This window comes from Triturus cristatus, chromosome 6 (assembly GCF_964204655.1).
Source record: "Triturus cristatus chromosome 6, aTriCri1.1, whole genome shotgun sequence".
NCBI classification, from domain to species: Eukaryota; Metazoa; Chordata; class Amphibia; order Caudata; family Salamandridae; genus Triturus; species Triturus cristatus.
The window spans coordinates 1,733,520,768-1,733,544,020 of record NC_140589.1 but is presented as its reverse complement, the minus strand read 5'-3'; the positions used below and the strand labels follow the sequence as shown (position 1 = coordinate 1,733,544,020).

Here is a 23,253-nt window from a genome sequence, read left to right as displayed (position 1 = left end):
GAAGTTTGCCAAGGGGGCGGGGGGCAGGGGGGCTCTGGGCGTACATGAAAATGTATTCATTGCCTAGTTGTCAAATTAGGCAGTTGTCTGTTAGTTAAATGTGTGCAGATTTCATTAAGATATTAAGAGTACTTTACTCGCATCTATGAGAAAATCGACATTAACTAAACAAAATGCCAGAATGCGTGACAGTTTTCTCAGTATTTTAGAAAGTACTGGTTGCTTAGTTTCATTGCATTCATTTTTGTATTCACTCTTTTACACGGCATCCAAAGAAGGTTACCTAACCCCAAAGTCCCGAGTTGTTAAATGACCCATAGAAGGGAATGTTTTACAGTTGAGCAAATGTGTCCAAATGTAATTTTGGTAGTGCCATGGAATGATCAGCCAATGAGGTATTCAATGAGCAGGTATTTAACTACACGTTCAAAAAGTACGGTATTGTGGCTGTTGTTTGTTTGTACACAACCAGCTCTCTCAATGTGTTGATTAACACAGAGCTTCATCTACCAGACAGTGCTCACAGAAGGGCGACTAAAGCACAGAACAAAATGTATTCATTTATCCTGAGTGTGAAGGCACCCGGAAGGCTTAGGTGCCCGCTCAGAGAGGCTATGGATCCCAGCGCTTCTACAGACTCTGCCGTGCTCCTCTGCACCAGCAGGGCACAGCTCAGAATCTGCTGCTTCTGCTAAGCATAGGTGAGGGGGATGTGGTTGGGGCATGCAGGAGTTGCCGGCATATTTCCAGGTTATTGAAAGTGATTATTCTGACGTGAGGCAATGGAGACTGACTTTGTCTGTTTGTCTCCACCAGTCTATCTCTCTACCATCTACCGGGCTCACTGTCATGTATCCATTCATCTCTCTTTGTTAGAGGTGCGCGAACCAATATATTAATTAACCGGTAGAGCCAGCCGGAGACGAGCCAAGCGTATACGAGCCAGTGGGCGTGCCGTGAAAATGAGCGGCATGTTAATCATACAGTAAACATGATGTAAATGTGCAATAATGTCTCTTCAGAATTAAAAAAAGTGCATTTCTTTAGCGCGTCACCTCAGTACACAAGATTATAGCACTGAATTGAGAGGAAGTTATTAAAAGAGCTTGTTTTAAGCATGAGATAAAACACTGCCGCTCCTCCCGCCTGACAACAATGCCATTTGTGAACTAAGAGTAACATTAAAATCTAGTTCATTAAACACGAGATGTTTTTGTACAGCATGCATCTTGAACTCGCATATTTCAAGGTGGCAATAATAAAGATGAAAACGGAAGTGCCGGCAGGCAAGAAAACACGAATGGGAGTGGGGGGGTGGGGGTGGGTGAGAAGTCACAGACTGAGGGAGTGGCGGGGGGGTGGGGAGACAGAGAAGAAAATAGTGTTAGGGGTAAGGGGGCCAGTAGCCATGGAAGGATACAAATGATGAATGAGGAGGGACTAACAAGCCTCAAACCAATCGAAAGGCAACATTTAAGACAAAAGCCACTGGGGCAGAGAGTGGGCGAACTTCCACGAAGCTTCCACACTACAGTATATACTGCATGCCTTGCAAAGCGATGGCAGCGCATTCGCGCTGCAACACTAGGCGAGACCTAAACAGGACTTAGCTCCTGCCTGCTGGCTTGCCTTTCGTTCGGTGCAGTGTCCCTTTTTTTAGCTGCTTCCTAGATGGCTCAATACACAAAGGTTTTTTTTTGTTTCGTGCTCCCATTACATGGCATCCTGCTTCCTTCCGCACTGCAGACTTATCTTTCACTTCTTACCTGATTCACCATGTTTACTGTACAAAGTACACCAAATCCAGCCACAACACTCTAAACAAAAACACATACGTAACATTTCCATTTACAGCACCAATAGCTCTAACTCTCGCAAATGTGAGACGATTGCATTGCAAATGCTTGTTAAATGTAGATGTAAAGACATATATCCAAGTTGTTGCTTGTCAGCTGCATAAGATGATGCTCTGGCTGATCCACTTGGACCAAGGGGGATTCATCCCCCCAAAAAAGTGTTAGAGATAACACTAAGAATGATATCCACCTGATAGATGTAGCTAAGAAAAAAGAGGGCAGCAGCCCTGCTGTCATGTCTTGATAAAAAAGAATTTGACCGAGTAAACTGGTGCTTCCTGAAAGCATCCTTGAGGTATAGACATCTGGGAGACAGGTTTATCTCCATGGTGCTGGTGGGTTATGAGAATCCATCAGCCAAAATATGGATTAATGGCCTGGAGTCGGCACTAGTACACACTGAGCAGGGGACGAGGCAATGATACCTCCTATCCCACTTGTTCTTTGCCCTCTACTTTAGAGCCGATTGGATAGCAACTACAAAACAACATCTCAGTACGGGGAGGGATATTAGTTAGAGATTAATTCAAACTGTCTCTCATTGCAGACGATATTGGTGATGCAACTTGAACCTGAACTTACAGAGGTTCAGTAAAGTGGTGTGTTTGATGCTAAATACGACAACATTGGAAGTTCTGGAAATTATTATATATCGCAAAGAAATTAAACCTGGCTTATAGCCAACGTCCCATTTATTTGGAGTCGTAATACTATTAAATATCTGGGGCTACACCTTGGAACTTACATTAGGAGCATGCATGATTCTAATGTTCGTCTGCTGCTAAGGGAAGTTCATAAGAATCTCCATATCTGGCACAACCAAACGCTCTCCTGGCATGATTGTATCACTTCTATGAAGATGATTACACTATTGAAAGTGTTATTTCTCTTCCAGGCGATACCGATCCACGTCGACCATCAGCATCGCATTGTGTTAATCTAGAGTTACTATGCCACACAGAGCCATGCAAGGTGGCTCTGTGTGGCAAAGTAAATATCACTTAAGGCTTGTGTCGCCCTTGCGTCACCTTGCGTGACGAATAGGCAACGCAATATTTTCGTACATTTGTCCCCAAGTCATCTACACTTTATCAAAGACACCAATTCAGTGCAGTGCTGGAGAGGGTGTCATTCCCTGGTGTAAGAGAATAATTCTGTTGTCACACTTTTCTTTAGGGTGTTTATAGGGTGTTTTAGTCCAATAAATAAAAAAATAAAAAGTTGGTTATTTTTTATATTGAAAATGCACTACCCCCAGGTAATCTGAAAAGATAGTATTGCATGAGTATTTATATTTCTTTTTTGTTGTATAAACATGTTGAAAGAAAGAGGGACAATAGTTGTGAAGGAAGAGTTCTTCACAAATAATAAGTCTGAAACTTTACTGATAACCAAGTACTCCATTGTAGAACTTGACTTAGGTTCGCGAAGCAGAGCAAGTCAATGCCTACTCAGGGGAGGTGGTGTAGGCTAGTACACCAGGCTCACTGGTACGCAACAACAACATTGAGCATGAATTACATTGTTTTCTGCTAACTAATCCTACACTGAAACACTGCCTGGGTGGCTTGTGTAGCAGTGACCATGTCCTGATGCTTTTAGACCCGTCTGCGTTATTAGACTCAGTATCCTGCCAGCTTCTTTTGAAGCATCTGGAGTTGGAAAGAGAAGTTTCCCAGTAATTCTAGTTTCTTTTGTCACCATTGAAAAAAATTTCAGGCTTCACGATTGAGTTGTGGAGTACATTTTGATGACTCTTGTTAGCAGCTATCTTCGTTGTCTGTTTCTCACATCTATTATTCCCTGGTTCCGTGTACTTTAAAAAAAATATTTTTTAATAGCATTTGACAATAAGTTCCAACCATAGTCTGGTGTTTCACATTATCTCATCCTCTACTTTCTAGCATTTAAGCATTAGCCATTTCACTGCAGGGCTCTTTGTGTGCCTTTGTGCAAGAGCTTTTTTAAAAAAATCGGCATTAAGTTGTCAAAGCATATGTAACTCTTTGGTCTCTTTGTTTACCCATACAAACAATACTATTTTTGACACATTCAGGGCTATGTATTGGTAGAAATTTCCATATCGCTAGCTCATTGCAGCCCAAAGATGTAATAAAAAACGTGGAGATATTTTCAATTTTTAAAGAGCTTGTTCAATATTTTGCTGCATTTTTCAACTAAAGAATACTGCCCTGTATACCTACTAGAGTTTCACAATACCAAATATGTGTGGACTTTCCTACGAAATGCAGATTGCACATCAATATTGTGATTATAGTGCACTGTTTACTTTATGACAGATATCAAACTCAGGACAACATGTAAAGTGTAAAAACTGTATAATTTCTAATTCTGTACAAGTAGAATACTCTAAACATGTCTCTGCATGCAGGTGGTGCAGGTAAATGTGTGACCGCCAGCACCATTTAAATTAGCACACGCTTCTCCAAGCATAAGAGAAAGCCTGCACTCGAAGGTTCAGTCATAACCAATCCTTTAATTCCATCAAACAGTACAGGCATCCTTTGCATCATTAATCAGGCAGCACAGAAGTCACTAACTTAAGGAGAGGCGTCACCACTAGTGCAGTGAAGGTGTTAAGGGAGTGGATTAAACAAACTGGTATTCCAAGAACAAAAGAGGTGGCTAGTTTTGGAACCAGTTCACTGATAGAATATCAATGACAAAAACATTGATGTTCAAAATATCGAAAAAAATATATAGAATCCAAAAATATCGACTCCCATACACAGGTAAGAATAAAAATATTGAATCAAAAATATCGATGTAAAAAATATAGATGTGAAAAATATTGATTTATATATATATATATATATATATATATATATATATATATATATATATATATATATATATATATATATATATATATATATATATAAATATATATAAAGTAGTATATGTTAATTTCAACTACATTCATGAAATGTAATATACATTTTAACAAAACATAAAATATAAACGTAATAATAAAAAATAAACACTACCATAATAATTTATACATATATATATTTGCTTTAAAATTATTAATAAACTATTATCTTTAATTTATTTTAAAGCTTTAAAATTATATAAAAATTAAAATATATATATCAATAATTTAAAATAACCATTCTACAGTAATTTAAACATTGAACTATTAGAAAATATTTAAACCTTAATAACAGTAGGAAAAGTGTTGGATAGCAAAATAATTAAATTTACTATTCCAACTCCAGTGAGTGCAACTGCAGGGAAAGTGTTGGATAGCTGAGGGGTAAAAATTAGTATTCCCACTCCAGTGAGTGAAACAGTAGGGCAAGTGTTGGATAGCGAAGAGACAAAAATTACTATTCAAACTCAAACAGTTAAAACAAACATAAAAAACATTAAACATTATTAAAAATCACAAAAAATAAACAATATTTAGAAATGTAAAATCAAATATATAAAATAAAAAAATATATATTATAATATTAATTACATATAAAAAATCTACAAATAATATAAAATAATAAATACATTCATAAAATAAAATTCTGTTAAACTAGAAAATATTTACAAACAAATAAATTAATTAATACATAAATGTATTTCCTATCCTATAACACCAGACCAATAACAAAACACTTCAACATTTCTAATTTTTTTCCACGAAAATTAACATGATTAATAATGAATTTAAAAAATATTATTAATTAAAAAAACTAATAAACATTAATTGACTACAGACACTTTAACACTGAATTCCACAACACACACCTAAATTAAACTCTAAAATAATAAAACACAATTAAAACCTATTTATAAATCAAAAACTATTACTATTAACAACTAATAATAAAGTAATTGATATGTATTTAATACCCACCCTTTACCCCTTTAAAAGTAAAAACAACAGACAAAAAATTAAACAGTTACCCAAAATACATACCAAATAATTAACATTAATTAACAACTATGGGGTCGATTCCGATTTGGTTCGGAAAGCACTCCGACCGAGCCGGATCCGGGGTGTTTTCCGACCGAGCCGGACTCCTGCAGTCCGACCGAGCGAGTACGATGTGCACGTATGCTGTCAGACTCGGTTCGGTCGGACTCCCATAGAAGTCAATGGGAGCAAGTTGTACGACGAGTGCATGCGCTCCCATTGACTGAATGGGTATGTCTCGAACAAGTGCACCCCCTACAGTGGGTACGCGTCGGTGCCATCTGCGCCGTACATGCCTGTGTGGGGGAGGCCCATGGGTCTCCCCCTGTGTGCGAGTCGTACGGCTGCGGGTGTTGGGGGGGTCCGACGCTCCCGAAGTCTGACTCCGGGAGCTTTTGCGAGCCGGACGCTCCGACTCGGTCGAGCTATCCGATTCGAACATCGTGCTAGTTTGGTCGAGAATCGTCTCCATTGCGCGCGTCGGTTTGCGTGCGACCGAGTCGGATGTATCGGCTCGGAGCCTGGAACGAGTTGGTTGGAGAATTCGCGCATCTTCGCATCGTACTTCGTCGTCCGGACCCGTGTACGGATCAGTCGGAAAAGGAGCATCGGAATCGGATCCGCTATGGCCGAACCCGATTCGGTGCCCTTCCGACCGAGATCGGAATCGGCCCCTAAATATTAATTTATTAAATACAAATTACTTCCCACCCTTTACCCCTGTAAACACCCAAACAAACGCCTAAAATTAATTGCACACTTACCATAATTAATTACCAATTAATTAATTAAAATTAAATATCATCCAATTATTAATTCATCAACTAAAATAAATTATTTCCGACCCTTAACACCAATGAACACCACAACACACACCTAAAATGTATTACACAAATACCATAATTATTTGCCAATTAATTAATTAAAATAATTAACAGCCAAGTCTTAATTAATCACTTAAAAAATTGCTTCCCACCCTTAACACCTATAAACAACAAAACACACACCTAAAATTAATTACACAATTACCATAATTAATTACCAATGAATTAATTGAAATTAATTAACAACCAACTATTAATTCTCTAATAATAAATTACCTTACACATTTAACACTATAACATCTCAACTAAACAAATATTAAATACATTTAATATAATTAGATTATTTCCCACCCTATTCCCCTCTAAACCCACAACCCGCTAAGAAACTAAAAACGCAAAGTTCAAATAATAAAAAATGAATAACTACTAAAAATGTAACACATATATTAAAAATACAAACAATTCTTATACAAAAAAAATACAACACATACATATTAAATAAATACTAAAACACATAACATTAACAAACTATATTTTTAACAACTATATTTTCGCAAACGATATTAAATACTTTGATATTTTTAACATAGATATTACTTACCTAAAATCGATATTCTTGACCACGAGAATCTTTAAGTCGATATTTCTGACCCACGATATCCCACGATATCTGCAACCCGATATTTGTGCAAGTCGATATTTTTGATTTGCACGGGTGAGGATGATTATAGAAATGTTATCATCTGAGTGTCTTCCATAGAAATTTCCATTTCATAGTCACGTTCATATTTTTATCACCTCATTTTAATCACTTTGGTGTCTTCCATCGGAAATTCCCCTTCCTAGATAACCCTTAATGAGTTTATATTATCACCGTATGTCTTACTTCTTGTTTTGATGACGACAACAGTTTTCATCTGGGAATCACCAAAATTCTTATAAATAGGTTACAACAAGTCCAGAGTATTGTTTACCATCTAGCGCTCAGGTAGGTCAGCAGTAGAGAGTTTATTTCTCCTATCATGCTAGACCTTCCCATGCTTACATTTGTACACAAAATAAAGCTTGAGGCTTTAGTTAACGTCAATAGGATATGTTACCGTTCTGCTTCATTGTTTATGAGGGTCAACCAAATTTGCTAAGCACAAAGGAATACCATGATATGCTCTTAGAGCATGCCCGATGCAGTGCTTAATTTGTAAAAGAAGAAATGCAGGTGCCCAAACTTACACCCTACCCTTTAATCTCACTCTTGTAGGTTCTTTTTCTCCCCTGCTTCCTCCCTCTGTCCCTGCTGTTTCGTATTTCTCATCCCCCTTTTGTGTTTTTCTATCTCTTGCTCTGTGTCAAAAGTCTGATGAAGAAAAATAAGAGATGGTCCCCAAATATGGGAGCTGGTGGGCCCCATCTGTAACCACTGACTCAACTTTGGCACTGCCTCCATGAGACACTTACTTTTAGGCCACAGACCCTTTTCTTGTCTAGAAATGAAGCATGTTTCTTCTACACTGGCCTAGCTATCTGCCAGACCACATATCTAAACACCCAAAAGCAGGTTGAACACAGATGGTAAGCTCTAACTTTAACAACATCATATCGTAAGTACATAGCATCTTATTGAATGTGTACATATGGACATTTTCATTTGTGTTTGTATTTAAAAATGCCAAATGTATGATTTTTCTCCTTTCTTGCTTCTAATAATCACTGCATGTTGTTTGCCTTCTAAATTCCAATTGGCTTCTCTGGCCCCAGTGAATGCACCAGCTGCACAATGTATTTATCAAGGTAATTGAATCTTTCGTCACATCCCTTGCGATGAGTCGGTACTTGACCACACCTTCATTACGAGTGGCCCGTTATATGTGTGATACTTTATATTACGGTAAAGGTTACACCAAGGGGCGGATTCCGATCTCGGGCCGAAGGGCACCTAATCGGGTTCGCCCGGAAAAACTACGAGCCGTACGCGTGTTTTCCGGCTGACTCGTACAGCTGTACGAGCGAGCAAGTACGATGCGAGCTACATGAAATTCACCGACCGAGTCGTTTCCGGGTCGGAACCGTTCCGTACGTCCCGGTCGGAAGCTAACCGTGGCATGTAATGGATGCGATTTACAACCGAGCCAGTACGATGCACGTGTCGGACAGCCTGTGCGAGCTGGAGTGTCCGGCTCGCAAAAGCTCCCGGAGTCGGACTTTGCGGGTCTGCGTCAGACCCCCTGACACCGCAGCCCTACGACTCGGACACAGGGTGAGACCTGTGGGTCTCCCCAACACAGGCATGTACGGTGCGGGTGGCACCGGCGCGTACCCACTGTAGGGGATGCACTTGTTCGAGACGTACCCATTCAGTCAATGGGAGCCCATGTACGCGTCGTACTACCGGCTCCCATTGACTTCTATGGGAGTCCGACCGAACCGAGTCCGACAGCATGCGCTCGTCGGACTGTAGGGGTCTGATTCGGTCGGAAAACACTCCGGATCCGACTCGGTCGGAGTGCTTTCCGAACCCAGATCGGAATCGGCCCCCAAGGGTATGGAATGTATTGTGTGCAATAATGATCGCCTGCTACGAGTTCTGCCCTTAAAATGGCGCACAACATGCTGATTTTGGTGCTTTTGCTGGTAACTGCACCAGAAGCTGCATGTCCCTGTCTATTTTCCCCCTGATAAATATCAGCCTGTGTGACATGCTACAATTTATCAAGTGGATGGGGTTTTACTCAGACCTAGTATGTACCAGATTAAATAAAAAAAACAAAAAACTAATAATTCTGATATGTCTGTTAATAGAAGTATCCAGCCAAGCGTAAGGAGGGCCTAAGTGGGGAAAACATAGTAAATTAACATTGCTAAACTGTGATAGAAGCAAAGAGGTGCAAACTATTGTGTTAACATACAATTGTCCAAGTTCAATATTCAGTTTTTTCAGATGTCAATGTCTTTCTTTTTTAGGAGAACTTTATTTTATGTCTACTTCCTATGCAAGTGCACATTCACGCAGTGGAAGAATCTACAAAGTTGTCGACCCCGCGAGGTTAGTACCCTTTGACATGTCTCACCTGTAGCTCATTATCAGGTGTGTGATTGCTCCCAGGCTTTCATACGCACTACTCCATTGTATTGAACACAATATTTTTAGGCCTAGTGTTTGTCCAAGACCATTTGATTTTACTAAAATAATATGTATAATATACTTACTTAAAGTGTCTTTCAGCCCCCTCTCTTCATCCATTGGTGTCTTGTGTCATTCACATTTTGCTTCTACCCACTACAGCATACAGCATGGTATAATGGTTCAGCCTCCTTAAGCCACTGGTTAACTTCACTGTGAGTGACTGCATTTTGCTCTTTTACAAGAGTGGATGTTGGCACACAAGGTAGTTCCCTCAGTGCAAGTGTTTTTGTTTTAATGATATCATTTCTTAAGTGTTGTAGCATGTTGCTGCCGCATGAGGCAGTAAGGCCAAGCAGGAGCGTGCTTAGGGGTGCATGGGGGGCGCACCCACGACTGGCTACCAGGTGCATCTAAGGCCTCAAACATCATAGAAGTGTTAAGTTCTCACAACCAAAAATCAGTAAGATGCACTGCAAAAAAACACAGGGAACATTGATGGGAGGACCCAACTGGCTGCTCCTCAACGCGTCTGCCTAGGTAACCATTCTTAACACTTTCCCTTTGGAGCCCACTAACTATTGACACGCCAGACTAGTTCCAAACTCACAGTTACTACCTGGAATGTTGCTGGCCTTAAGTCAAATTTAACAAGTAGATCTGCAGCAGATTTCCTTGAGCATAGAGAAATTCTCTGTCTGCAGGAGACATGGGCATTGACGCCATCCATCCTATATGGCTACCATAAGCTCCTCATGCCAGCAAACTGCACCAACCTTTTCGGTCGGCCATCAGGTGGCTTATCAATCTCTCTAAAGCATTCCTGCAAACTCAAAGCTGTGCTCCTCAATCGAGATTCTCCAGCCCTGCAAGCAGCTATAATCACGTCTATCTAGTCTTGGCAAAATCCCACTGGTACTTATAAACTGCTACCATAATATGACCAAAGCACCAAAACTACCAGCCACTGGAGTTTTATGTGACTGTTTGGAGGGCCTTCTTCTGGAGTTCACTACACACAAAATTATTCTATAGGAGACTTTAACATCAATGGCCTAGTACGTTCGACCACAGCAACCTACCATACCAAAGAGCAAGCAAAGCTGAATAATCTTCCAACAGCCTATAATTTAATCTCTGTCAACCTCTCTGTTGACAGAGGGGTTTACAGAACCCCACTGTCAACACCCCACTATGTACAATGGGATCGCTACCATTTATTGTCTTTCTGTCAGAAAATTTAGCAAATCCTTGATTGACCTGAAAGAGATGACAACCCTTTGACCATAATTCTTGATCTACATGCTACAACTGCACACAAAATCTCGGAGAAGGGCTCATCCACATGTGTGGAGGCCTCCAAATTAGTCAGAAAGATCAAATGGAAAATAACAGATACTTCGAGGGTGGAACAGTGGTTAGCCAAGACATCCACATTGCTCAAAACAAGCACTCTTGGAGACCTAGTTCACAGCTGGGACAATTTAACAAACAGTCTAAGAGACCATCTACTTGGACTTGAGAACCTCCTGATAATTTCCAAGTCAAATGCCAATAAACTGTCTGCCAGGACCCCCAATAAGGCATCATTATTGCACGAAGAGCCCTAATAAGGTCCCTGCGAAAGCATAACCCTACCACTATTTCTGCCAATGCCATCACCAGTCTGCACAAAATACATAAAAAAACAATCTGGGAGGCAAGAAAAGCCTTTGAGCAAAAAGAATGGATAAAGATACACCATATGTTGCAGGAAACTAGCTTAACTCGCTTTTGGAATTATATTCATAAACTCAAATCTCCTTACTGTCCCAGGCTTAATGCCATCCAGGAAGAAACCTGGAGGCGGCATGTGAAAGCGTTATATCTTACCCAGGCATCCACACCATACAACGATTCCACCCAGGAGGAGGCGGATCGACCACCAACAGTTCCTACGGACCCGATTGCACCAAGCTAACTCTGCACGCTTATAAAAGCAATGAAAAATGATGGAGTGCCCGGTCCCCAGCTGAAATATTTAAATGTGCAACAGAGCACTGGGCGAAGGTACAATCAAACTTTCCTTTTAGCGCAAATTCCAGACTCATGGAGGGGCTCCATCCGGTGCCCAATCCTCAAAATGGGTACCCGACAAACTCCTCCAACAGTCGTCCGATTGGCCTTTGAGACCCAGGGGCAACGGCATATGCTAAAAGCTACTAAAGCAGCTAGAGGAATGGGCAGTGGAAAACAAGGGTCTGCCATACTTTCAGACAGGATTCCGTGCAACCGCCTCAACAATTGACAATATCCCTGCTTTAGCCACCTGAGTCACCGAGCAGCACAGAAGGCTCAGTCCCCACGTTAGGGAGAAAACTCAACTCATGGGTGATCCCTGTGCATCTACTCAGTGCTGTCATCTCCTTATACTCGTGTCCGAGTGAGAACTGCCCCTCAGACAGTCACCTCCAAGATCACCATTGATGGCCGCCTGAAGCAGGGGTGCGTGCTTGTCCCGCTCCTCTTAAATCTCTACACAGCCAATCTGGGCAAATTCTTGGACTGCAGCAGTTTGGCTCCTCCATACCTAGCCAAATCGAATCTACACATTTTACAGTACACCGATGACATCGTCATTATGATCACATTATGATCACACCAAAGTCAGGATTCAGTGAGCCCTGAGTAAACTTCAGGAATACAACGACCGGCATCGTCTCACGATCAACCAAGGCAATACCAAGGTTCTAATCTTCGGCCACTACAATTTCTAACATGGCGCAGGCGGGCCGCTTCAATTAAAACAACAACAAAGTATAATTACCTGGGGGTCTGGTTCAGCGAGTCTTCCAAACCTTCAGCCCATATAGGTGCTCTGAAAAAGAAAGCTGGAGGAATCATATGTGGCCTTACTGGTCTTAACAAGAAGCTGAACAGTCCTTTGGACAAATCCATCCTGAAAGTTATGAAATCTTCCCTTCTACCGGCAATACATTAATAGCAACAAGCTTGCACTCCTAGCCTTGATTGTATACAATGTAGGGCTTACAGGAAGGAGTTCCAACTTCCAAGACACATCTGAAGGGTTTAGACTCCGCCTGGAACTCGGCCTACTCAGTCAATCGCCATCGTGTTAGGCTGACACTTTGACATTCTATATCAGGGTTCTGAGAGCCTCAGCTTACTCACTCAGCTCATCTGAAAGAGATATTTGAGAGTCTTAGCTTCATCTATTACGCTGTTGTGCATCGCTCGATGCCCCAGGAGGCTCCTTCTGCAACTAGTGTATTTGATGAAAGCAGTTCGCTCCTGCTTGGAGGCCTCGACGTTGTGTTCTCCAGAACGGATGTAAGGACTCTTTTGAGGAGTAGTAAGTTTCTCAAAGCACTTCGAGACCTCCTCCGGCCTCATATTGCAGACTCGCCCCATCCCTCAAAACCAAATAATGTACTATTACAAGAAGTATCCCCGATCAACAGTGCGAGGCAAGGTTTCTGAAATGTGCCCTGGCTAGGACAAGTGTTCATATTTCTGTCTTATTGCACCGAGCCCCTGATAATCATTTTTATATCAGGGGGGGCCTGTGAACCCCAGACATTTCACTTTGCACTTTAATGCTTTACCATTGATTCGAATCATTCTTCAATTCCTTTATTCGTTGGGGGAATCATAACCTTGGCATGTTGCACATCAGATTCCGCCAACCGATCTTTCTTAAACCTTTTAAAAACCTGGGATTACCCAATTTCTTTTTCACCAAATGTAATCAACATAAATTTCTTCTTTTTCATCATGTGTTTATGTCTTTGAATAGGAGTTGTCATCCATTTTAAACGCTTAGGAGTATAGTGTAATGGTTTTTATTAAATACAACAATAAAGTAAACTTTGAACTTTGATAGCAGGATGCCTTAGAAGTGAAGTGTTTTCTCTACACTTTCTATTACCCCAGGTTCTGGTAAATTGTGGGGTTCCCTTGTTTTGCAAATACATACTGTTTGTGCCACAGCGCACCATTAATGAGGCGCATCGGGTGCAAATAGGACAGACACCATATTACTTATAATGCTCTGCCAGCAGAGTGGCTGCAAACTCTCCATGTCCCGAGGGTAGAGCTTCAGTGAAAGGCACAGCAGCTGCTTGAAACAGTCTGTCTTTCACAGGTCAGACAGCACTTGGCCTGAGCTTTAAAGAGGGAATAGAATTCCGCCTGCAGGCGGGCGCAGTCAGTGACTGCGCCCACCTGCATTGGAATAGCTGGGGGGAGGTCAATGTGACCCCATGTGCCCCCTGGCAATGGTCACCCTGGGGAAAGGCACACTGACTGTGGGTGCACCCGCATCCATAATAAGGCAGAGGTGCAAAGGCAAACAGTTTCAGTTATTTGCCGAAGGCAGGCACACACGCAAGTTGCGGGACCCATCATCTGCTCCCCCTCCTCTTCTGAAGACAACATACGACCCCCCCCCCCTCCCCCCGGGGATCACTCACATCGGCGGCCGATCGGACCGCGTGGCCCCAGAGGTTGGTGGCTGCTGCAGTTGGGATCCTCAGCTTGGGGCGTGTGGGGGGGCCCCCCCTTCTCATCTCAAAGCGTGATTGCATCGGCAGTCAGGCGGACCGCGCGCGCTGCGGGTGGCTCGCCGGCCCTGGTTCCGGGGTGATTCCATATAGGCGCCCATTGGGGGTCTCAGGTCGGACTGTGTTGGCCTGTCCTGCAGTAATATCTGCTCTGGTGTATTGCCTGGCTCTTCCTGGATCTGCAAAGGGACCCCAGCGGGCAGCCATGACAAGAGACAAAGGCGGCAGTGGCTCGACCAAACATGGGCCCATTGATAAATTCACTGGTCCAGGAGCGGCGGCTGGTGCTACTGGGGGCCAGCTGGAGGCCATACCGGATAACGCTGCCCTCATGGCAGCTATCACCCAATCCAGGGATATGCTAGATGCCAAGATCGGGGCAGTAGGTTCGGACATTATGTTATTGCGGCAGGATTTGCGCAACGCAGTTTCCCGCATCACAGAAGCCGAGACCCGTATCTTGGGAGTGGAGAACGACATCAAGATACTGAAGCAGAAGGTAGCTAAAATGGAGACCATTCAGAAGGGCCTGGCGCTTCGAGACGAGGATGCAGAGGGACGGGCCCGGCGCAATAATCTACGATTTGTTGGATTTCCGGAGGGCAGTGAAGGCAACATGGAACGCTTTATCATGCAATGGCTGGAAAGCTGGCTTTCCCCGGAGGCCATGTCCCTATACTTTGTCGTGGAGCGGGCTCATAGCGCACTCATGCAGAAACCCCCACTGAGGGCTCGCCCACGGCCAGTAATAGCGAAGTTCTTGAACTATCTTGACTGTGATGCCATACTGAAGCATGCCCGCGCTAAAGAACCTCTGCTCTATAACAACGTCCTAATCTTCCCTTACTATACGCGGCAAGTGCAACAACAGCGCCAGTTGTTCATGGCCGCGAAGGCCCGTCTGACAGACCTCAAACTCCCGTCTGCCCTCCTGTTTCCGGCTCGACTGCTGGTGGTCTATCGTTCCCGCACCCACTTCTTTGACACTCCGGAGGAGGTCTTCAAATGGACAGATGAGACAGTGCGGGTGAGGGCGTACCCGCCGCCCGGGAGGGAGTCGGATTTCTCATCGAGTGGGGTGGCCCGAAGGGATCCCCGGGGTCAGCAACAGAGGGGCAATAGACTTTCGAGATCCCTGCGGCGATCCATGTCCAGCGGGGCCTCTTCTCGTGGGGGGACCTACCCCTGGGCGACAGACACTGGAACCCTAACATTTGATATCCATACGGTGCTGTGGAGTTTTTGGCCTGGTGCATACTCTGATGATTACTTTTCGGGGGGAGTCTTAACATGAGCTGGTTTTCTGTCAGACTCGTGCTGGTGGGGGAAATGCGCAGAGGACATGGCCTGTAAGTTGGGGATCCATTGGTTGGGGAAGTCCTCTTCCCCCCGTTGGGGATTGAGGGCTAGACCTGCCGCGACAGATACTTAAGTGTTTTTGAGGTATGGGGGGGTTTGTTGTTGGGGAGGTTATATAAGGTTGCTAGTCGCACTTCCGCCATGGGTCCACTATACTACACGCAAACACCTTCACGGCCTATCGTACGCTTTACAGGAGGGCTCACTCTCTTATGGCTCGCGTGCCCAATAGAGGTCAGGTAACCCCTGGTACCCTCCGCATTATAAGCTGGAATGTGTGCGGGCCCTGGACAAAATCAAACGGGGGGCCATACTCCATCAGGCAAAGAGGGCTAGAGCCGATGTCCTTATGTTGCAAGAAACTCACCTTATGGGTACGAAGGCCCTATGCTTGCAACGTTATAGGTTCCAGCAGGTCTTTCATGCCGGGTTTACGAGGGGCTCAAGGGGGGTAGCGATCCTGGTGCACCGCAGGGTCCCTTACATGCATGCACAACAGTGGACCAACACGCAGGGGCGCTACGTATTTATTCGAGGCAAGATTGGGGAAGACCCCCTGGTGTTGGGCTGTGTATATGCCCCTCCCACCCTGCAGTGGACACTCATGAAGAGGTTGCTTACCCTTTGGGCTGATATACCTGATGTGTTATCCGTTGTGGGCGGGGAATGGAATGATGTTATGGATCTGGCTAGGGATAGGTGTGGAGCTGGGGGTGGACCGAGGAGTGGCCCTCCCACGAAACTGCACTCGTTGGTGACAGGCCTCGACTGGGTCGATGTATGGCGGCGTGTCCACGGCAATAGCCGGGAGTTTACATACCTCTCGGCGGTGCATAAGTCCTTCTCCAGGCTTGATTATCTCTTTATTCCCCAGGCAGTAGTTGGTAGGGTGGTTTCGGCTGAGATTCTGCCCCGTGGCCTCTCGGATCATCCCCCGGTATCCCTTGAGCTCTATATAGGCAAGGGGGCGCCAACCATTTCGGTGGCGCCTCTCGGTGTGGCACTTACAGAACGACGATTATGGGACGCACATGGGCGAAGCTATCGCCCAATACCTCACCTCGAATGAGTGGTCCGTCTCCACAGCTGAGATTCTATGGGAGGCACTGAAGCCTACCCTGCGGGGAGTAGATATTTCCTGGTGCGTGGCGGCACGCAGGAAGCGCAGGGAGGAATTGACTCGGGCAGAGGAGGACATAGAGGCACTTGAGCGCAGAAGTCGGGAGGCAGCTGGGGGTCAGTTCGTGAGGCAGCTGCTCCTTGCTCAACAGTCCTGCGCTGCTCTCCTGATGGACGAGGCCCCCCAAGTTTGGCTGGCTACGCGCAGCAGGGTATGCCAATGGTGGGACAAGTCCGGCGAAATGCTGCATCGACTTTGCCAGGGCACCTTTCACTCCCAGGCCCTTCCGGGTATACTGGACAGGAAGGGAACGCCGATTACAGACTGCTACAGATAGCAGAGAGTTTCGCTAGCTACTATGCGGATCTTTATGCCCCTAAAGAATGTTTATCGGCGTCCACCATCGATAAGTTTATAGCCAATCTGCCGCCCAAAACGGTGTCAGATGAGGTGCGCGATCAGTTGGAGCTACCCTTGACAGACGAGGAGTTGGGCACGGCCCTAGGTGAGCTCAATTCTGGGAAGGCGCCTGGACCCAATGGGTTCCCAAGCAAGTTTTTTCGACGCTATCATTTACAGCTGGCCCCTCATTACCGGGCGGTGGTAGAGGAGGCCCGGGAAAAGGGTCTGCTCCCCCCCGGACTGGAGGCATGCGGAGGTGGTGGTGGTGTTCCACAAGCCCGGCCGGCCCCCTGAACAACATGCCTCATATCGCCCCATCTCTCTCTTAAACGTAGAGGCCAAGATTTTGGCCAAAGCATTGGCCAACCGCCTCTTGCCTCATATCTCGACGCTTATACACCCTGATCAGGCTGGGTTCATGCCCCAGAGGGGGACCAGACATAACAGAAGGCGGGCGCATGTGGTGCTAGCGGCTATTCGGCAGACGGGGGAACCAGCGGCCCTCCTCTTGGCTGATATGGATAGGGCGTTTGACTCCCTGAGCTGGGTGTATTTATTTGCATTGCTGCGCAGGCTTAATTTTGGCCCCCGTTTCCTTTCTTATCTAATGCTTCTCTACACAGATCTGACGGCGTCGATATGAGTGGCAGGAGCGATCTCCTCTACCTTCTCTATTAAACGGTGCACACGGCAGGGATGCCCTCTGTCCCCATATTTATTCGCCCTGGCAATGGAGCCCTTGGTGGCTTGGGTGCGTATCGACGCGCTGATCCGGGGCTTCGAGTGGGCTCTGGACCTGTGCGACAGGATCGCACTGTATGCGGACGATGTCCTCTTTTTCCTCATGGCAATGGACAGGTCGGGGCCACGCCTCCTGCGGATCATGTAGATATTTGGGGAGACGTCGGGCTTATACATGAATCCCCGCAAGTCCACACTGTGGGTACTGGGGATAGGACGAGAGCGGGCACATGGGCGTCCGTGGTCCAGGTGGCGGTGGGAGATCTGAAATACTTGGGGGTGTTCCTTTCGGATGTGCCGGCAATCTCCTGGGAGCGGAATCTGGTCCCGGTATGGGAGCAAGTACGTGCAGATCTAAAGTCCTGGTCGCGCATGCCTCTGATATTGTATGGCAGATCAGCAATATTTAAGATGGTGGCGCTTCCTCTGTTGCTTTACCAGCTTCAGAATCACCCGTACCCAATTCCGCCCAAATGGTTCCGGCTGGTGAATTCTGTGCTTGGGCAGTTTCTGTGAGTGGGAGGAAAGGTGCGTGTGGCTCTCCGAACATGCTTGCTATCCACCTATTGTGGAGGACTCGCTTCCTTGGACATTCTCTCGTACTACCAGGCCTCGCATCTCCTGGTCCTTAATGAGTGGTGGTACGGTGACAGGGGAGACCCAGCATATGCGCTGGAGCGACGATTCATGGGGCCCCATACGTTACATACAATTCTCTACTCGGCGCCGCTGCGGAGCGTGATGCCATCGGCTACAAGGGTGGTATTTCTGATTTGGAGGCAGGCATTACGACGCATGGGCTGGTGGAATACCCTGACTCGGGAGACCCCACTTTGGAATAATGGGTGCCTGCCCCAGTTGGCAGCCATGCAGGGCTTCCGGGATGGGATGCTATTGGTATTTCAACTCTGGGGGATGTTATGAGGGGCACGACACTCAAGTCTTTCCAGGATCTGCAGAGGGACTTCCAAATGCCACGGTCACAATCCTATCGATACCTTCAATTTCGCCATGCCCTGTCCCCCAGCCTGGAAGGTCTGGAATCTCTCCCTGACTTCAGTCCGCTGGATGCGAAAGTCTTCATGAGGGATCTGGAAACAAAAAAATTCTCCCGGATCTATCAGTCCCTAGTTACTCATTGCTCTCCCACACTCCAGAAGCTGCGGGGAGACTGGGAGGAGGATGTGGGCACTCTGGAGGAGGAGGACTGGAGGGCGGCCTTGGCAGTCCCATGGGGGGCGGCCATAGCGATGCGCCTCCGCCTAGTCCAGTTTAAATACCTGCACAGGGTTTATTACAACCGGGCTCGATTGTGGCGGGCGGGTTTGATTGCCTCCCCGGAGTGTCTATGATGTGGGCGAGAGGAGGGCACGTTCATACATATTATCTGGCTGTGCGTTTCCCTAGATTGTTTTTGGAGAGGGGTATTTTCCTGCCTCTCGGAGGTCTTGGGGTGGGAGCTCCCACGAACGCCGCGGCTGGCCCTGCTTCATGTCATGTCATGGAGGGAATAGGGGGTAATATCTACAAACGACATCTCATGCAGTTGGGTCTTAACGAGATATTGCCACGGCATGGAAGGCGTTGCGGGCCCCCTCAGTGGCCGCATGGAAGGATGGTTTGGACTTTTGTATGGGGCAGCCTATTTTTATAGCCAGGGGATGCCCGCGCAAGCATTACAAAATATGGAAACGATGGGCGGATTGCCGGGGTCTGTGGCTAGAGCCGCCAGCTGTGGTGGAGGTTCACCCATTGGAGTGATTTCTGGTGCAAGCGGGGTTTGTAGAGATGTGGGGTGGGGTGGGGATCCGGGGAGGAGTGTGCTATCATGTTAGGATTATTTTGCTCTGTATTAAGGCTGTGGACAAGACCATGCGAACTCTGTGTGACTTTAGGGGGAGGGGCGAGGGAGGGTGGGGGTTGTTTTATTATTGTGTATGCTTTTATTATACATTTTGATGTCCCTCACAAAAGTCGATTGCTCTTGTGGTAATATATGACTTGATTCTGCAGATGTCTCTGGTGTGCAGAGCCCTGCGATCTATGCGCTAATTGACAAATAAAATGTTTTTTAAAAAAAAAAAACTAAGCAAGCTATAACATGGCATTTCACAACAAAACGGAACACAACACAAAAACTGCAATAGAACAGCAAAAACATTGTAATAATGCCGAACAAATACAGCAGCACAAAAAACCCAGAACACATCACAAGCATAACAAAATGCCACACAGCAATGTGCTCAAATATTCATGTCATAGATTACTACATCTACAATCCTGTTTTAGTAATATGGTTGTAAATGGTGTTTACGGCAAGAACTACCTCAGTAGTAGCAGTGCCTGTCAAACATGTTTGTGATATGACCCGACCACAGGTGATTAACATCTGCAAAGCCTGTATGATCAAAGCTCCGCACTACATGAGAATTCCAGCTATCTCTAGAGCAGTGATCTGTCCTCAATTAGGAGCGTAGGGAATTGCAGCTCACGCGCGTGGAAATGTGCTTTTCAAAGGCTCACAGATCCAGTTTCTGCAACTTCTAACAGCTTATTACAGATTATTTTCTTCTCAATGTCGAGTTAATGTTTGCATGTTTTTTGCAGGCGTGCTCCTCCTGGGAAATGTAAATACAAACCACTTCGAGTGAAGGAAAAGAGTAAGCGCATACCTTTTGTGGCAGAAGAAAGTAAGTCTTTCGACTGAGTTATAATGTTCATGTAATTTATAATCATTTAGTGACATGCCAGAAACTGCATTGCCAATATCTGTGCTTTGGCTCCGCATCTTCCAGACGTTGCCTTGTTATGGGTCAGGCCTTTAGCCATTGCTTGATAGAAGTGTCCTTCTGCTTTGGATCAGCCCTTTCATGCTGCAGATGTTTACACTGTGAATGGAGAATGAGGATGAGATGTTTGTATTTAAATGTTTGCCCAGAGGGAAAATCTGATATGTGTCTCCCTGAAGAAGTGTAAGTCAGCTCCTGCAGGTTTACACAGGCAGCAGGGCAGGCAGCACTACTGCTTCTAGAAACTGGCTTGCACCACCAGCATGGAGCACCACTATTGACCTGGTCCTCAGTGCCACCTCCTGAAGATGAGATGATGAGATTCCGCAGAGAGTGAGTGCTGCTCAGAGCCTGGTCTGCCTGCTCATGACGCGCAGCAGAGTTACCTTGCCGTGCAGGTACATGCAGGAGGCATTCGCTGCAGACGGATTGAGGCAGGCGCTGGGCTCCTACGTTGGCACGTGTGGGCATTCAGGTATCTGAGGATGAAGCGCCCACTCGGGGCCTGCAATCTAATGGCATGTCCATGGTGTATGTTAGAAGACTCCATGCCCCCTCCAGCTGTACAGATGTAACACACCCCCCACCTTCACAGCCTGCACTGGGGAACAGGTGTGCAGGTAAGGACAGAGGGTCAGGACAGTGGCCTGCACAGACTGCGAGAAAAGGGGCTCAGTCGTTGGAGTGGCTGGCCTGGTGGTGACGAGACTTGGTGGCGCTCCTCTGCCCTCATCTGTTTCTCATCTGCCTCTGATCCCACGTGCCTCATCCTACCTTCCAGATCTCCTCTGACCTGTCTTGTCTTTCCTTTGCCGCATGTGCTCTTATCTTTGCCACAATAACCAAGCCTTTGAAACCTTTCCAAGAACAAGCAGACCTCCATCAGGGTGTCTGTATTCCCTGGATGTAAACATTGTTTTAAAAGCAGCCCCTGCTCCTTGAGTGGGCAATTGGTGTCAGTGCCTTAAAAGGACAGGGGCTGCCTGTAACTGATCAAAGGTTTCTGACTGTCCTCGTGTTCACAAAGCATTAATAAAGTGCACTCTCTCTTCATTGCGATTTAAAATGGGTTGTCCGAAAGAGTTTTCTGCTGCACAGAGTACCTGAGATTTTATTAATCGCAGGCTTTGCGACAAGTTTTTCATGCATTGGGTCCTAGGTTCTATGATTTAGAATTAGACAAATGACACCTTAGGACTTTGGAAGGTTCCACTTAAGTGTATAGCTATCAGTACACCTTTCAGTGTCATCTTGTATGTGCCTCAGATCTTTGATGTCCTGAACAGATGATTACAGACATAACTGTGTGTCGAGCAATTTTTCCGCATGTTCCATATGAATGCTTTAATGAGCACATTTCCCGACTGCTGCTTGCACAAGTGAGCGACACATGGGAGCAAAGCAAGCATTCCATTCTAACAAAAATGGGCAATGGGGTTTAGAGGGCTTTCTGAAAATTCTTTTTTTAAACGTGGATCTAAATGGTGCATTAAAAGATACATTTTTCAACTTCATTGGTTGAAAAGTAAGACATAGAAACCATAGGTTAAATTTTCAGGGCTGCAACGCCATCCTGCAGTTCTTTTAGAGCGCTGGATATGGATCAGAATTCCCTTTACTTAATTTGCTTCTCTTTTTGCTGCAGGATTTCAATCAAAAGCCAGCCTGAACATTCAAGGAGTTTGCTGAAGCATCGGTGGTTCTTTTTTGCCCTCGGTCTGGAGCTCATATAATTAAAAAGCCCTTGTTTTCCAAGGGGGTCTGCCTCCATGTTTTGACCTTTTTTTTTAACCCACATTACCGAACAAGGTTGGAGGATTGAAGGTCTCTGCCTGGGAGTAACGGAGTTCCAGTTTCTGTAGAGTACCTTGTGAGAAGTTGGCCTGGTATATGCTGTCCACTAATTAAAGTGGGCACCTTGTACCAGTCCAAACAACCCGTATTGATGATTAGGTTAAAGACAACCTTTATTGAAAGCTATCCTAGTGGTAGCTATGGAGAGCAGCCTTCAGGCTAAGTCTCGAAGGAATGTAAAGCAGCTTATTTTACCAGATTAGAACCTGCTGAATGACCAAATGAAAGGAGAACCACACAAGGAATATATACAATATATGTATTTATTACTAAACACTCTCTGCTAACCTCTTTATGAGATTAGAGAGCATCGCACACAATATTAAATCACTAGAACAACAGTAAATAGCACAATCGACAGTGGGCTCCAGGGGGAGACCAAACCATATAGTAAGAAAGTGGTATAACAACCATGACTTGACTAGACACAGTACCTAGAGCACGTAGAATCGCTGGGACCCCAAGGAACCACCCAAGGTAAACAGAGGACCCACGGAGGACGGGTGCAGTGTGTGAATACAGGCGCGAGCTCCATATAACTCTATGGGAAAGTCGCGGTTGGAATTTTAAAGATTAAGGACACTTCGGAGAGGACTTTGAGCAAACCCTTTCAAACATAGAAGGTTCTAAGGCCAGCACCCTTGAGAGTACAGAGATACCCGTGTTACCAATCCCAGTGGAGCCGGCTGCATAGGGG

At 45.4% G+C, this 23,253-nt stretch overlaps 1 protein-coding gene across 1 annotated transcript in view; it reads left to right on the top strand.

Moving 5' to 3' along the window:
• HHIPL2 (HHIP like 2) overlaps positions 1-23,253 on the top strand; it is a 311,277-nt gene that overhangs the window by 249,095 nt on the left and 38,929 nt on the right. The window contains exons 7-8 of the mRNA XM_085609394.1: positions 9,570-9,651; positions 20,521-20,603. Coding sequence (XP_085465520.1) covers positions 9,570-9,651; positions 20,521-20,603 — 165 coding nt within the window. The remainder of the gene's footprint in view (positions 1-9,569; positions 9,652-20,520; positions 20,604-23,253) is intronic.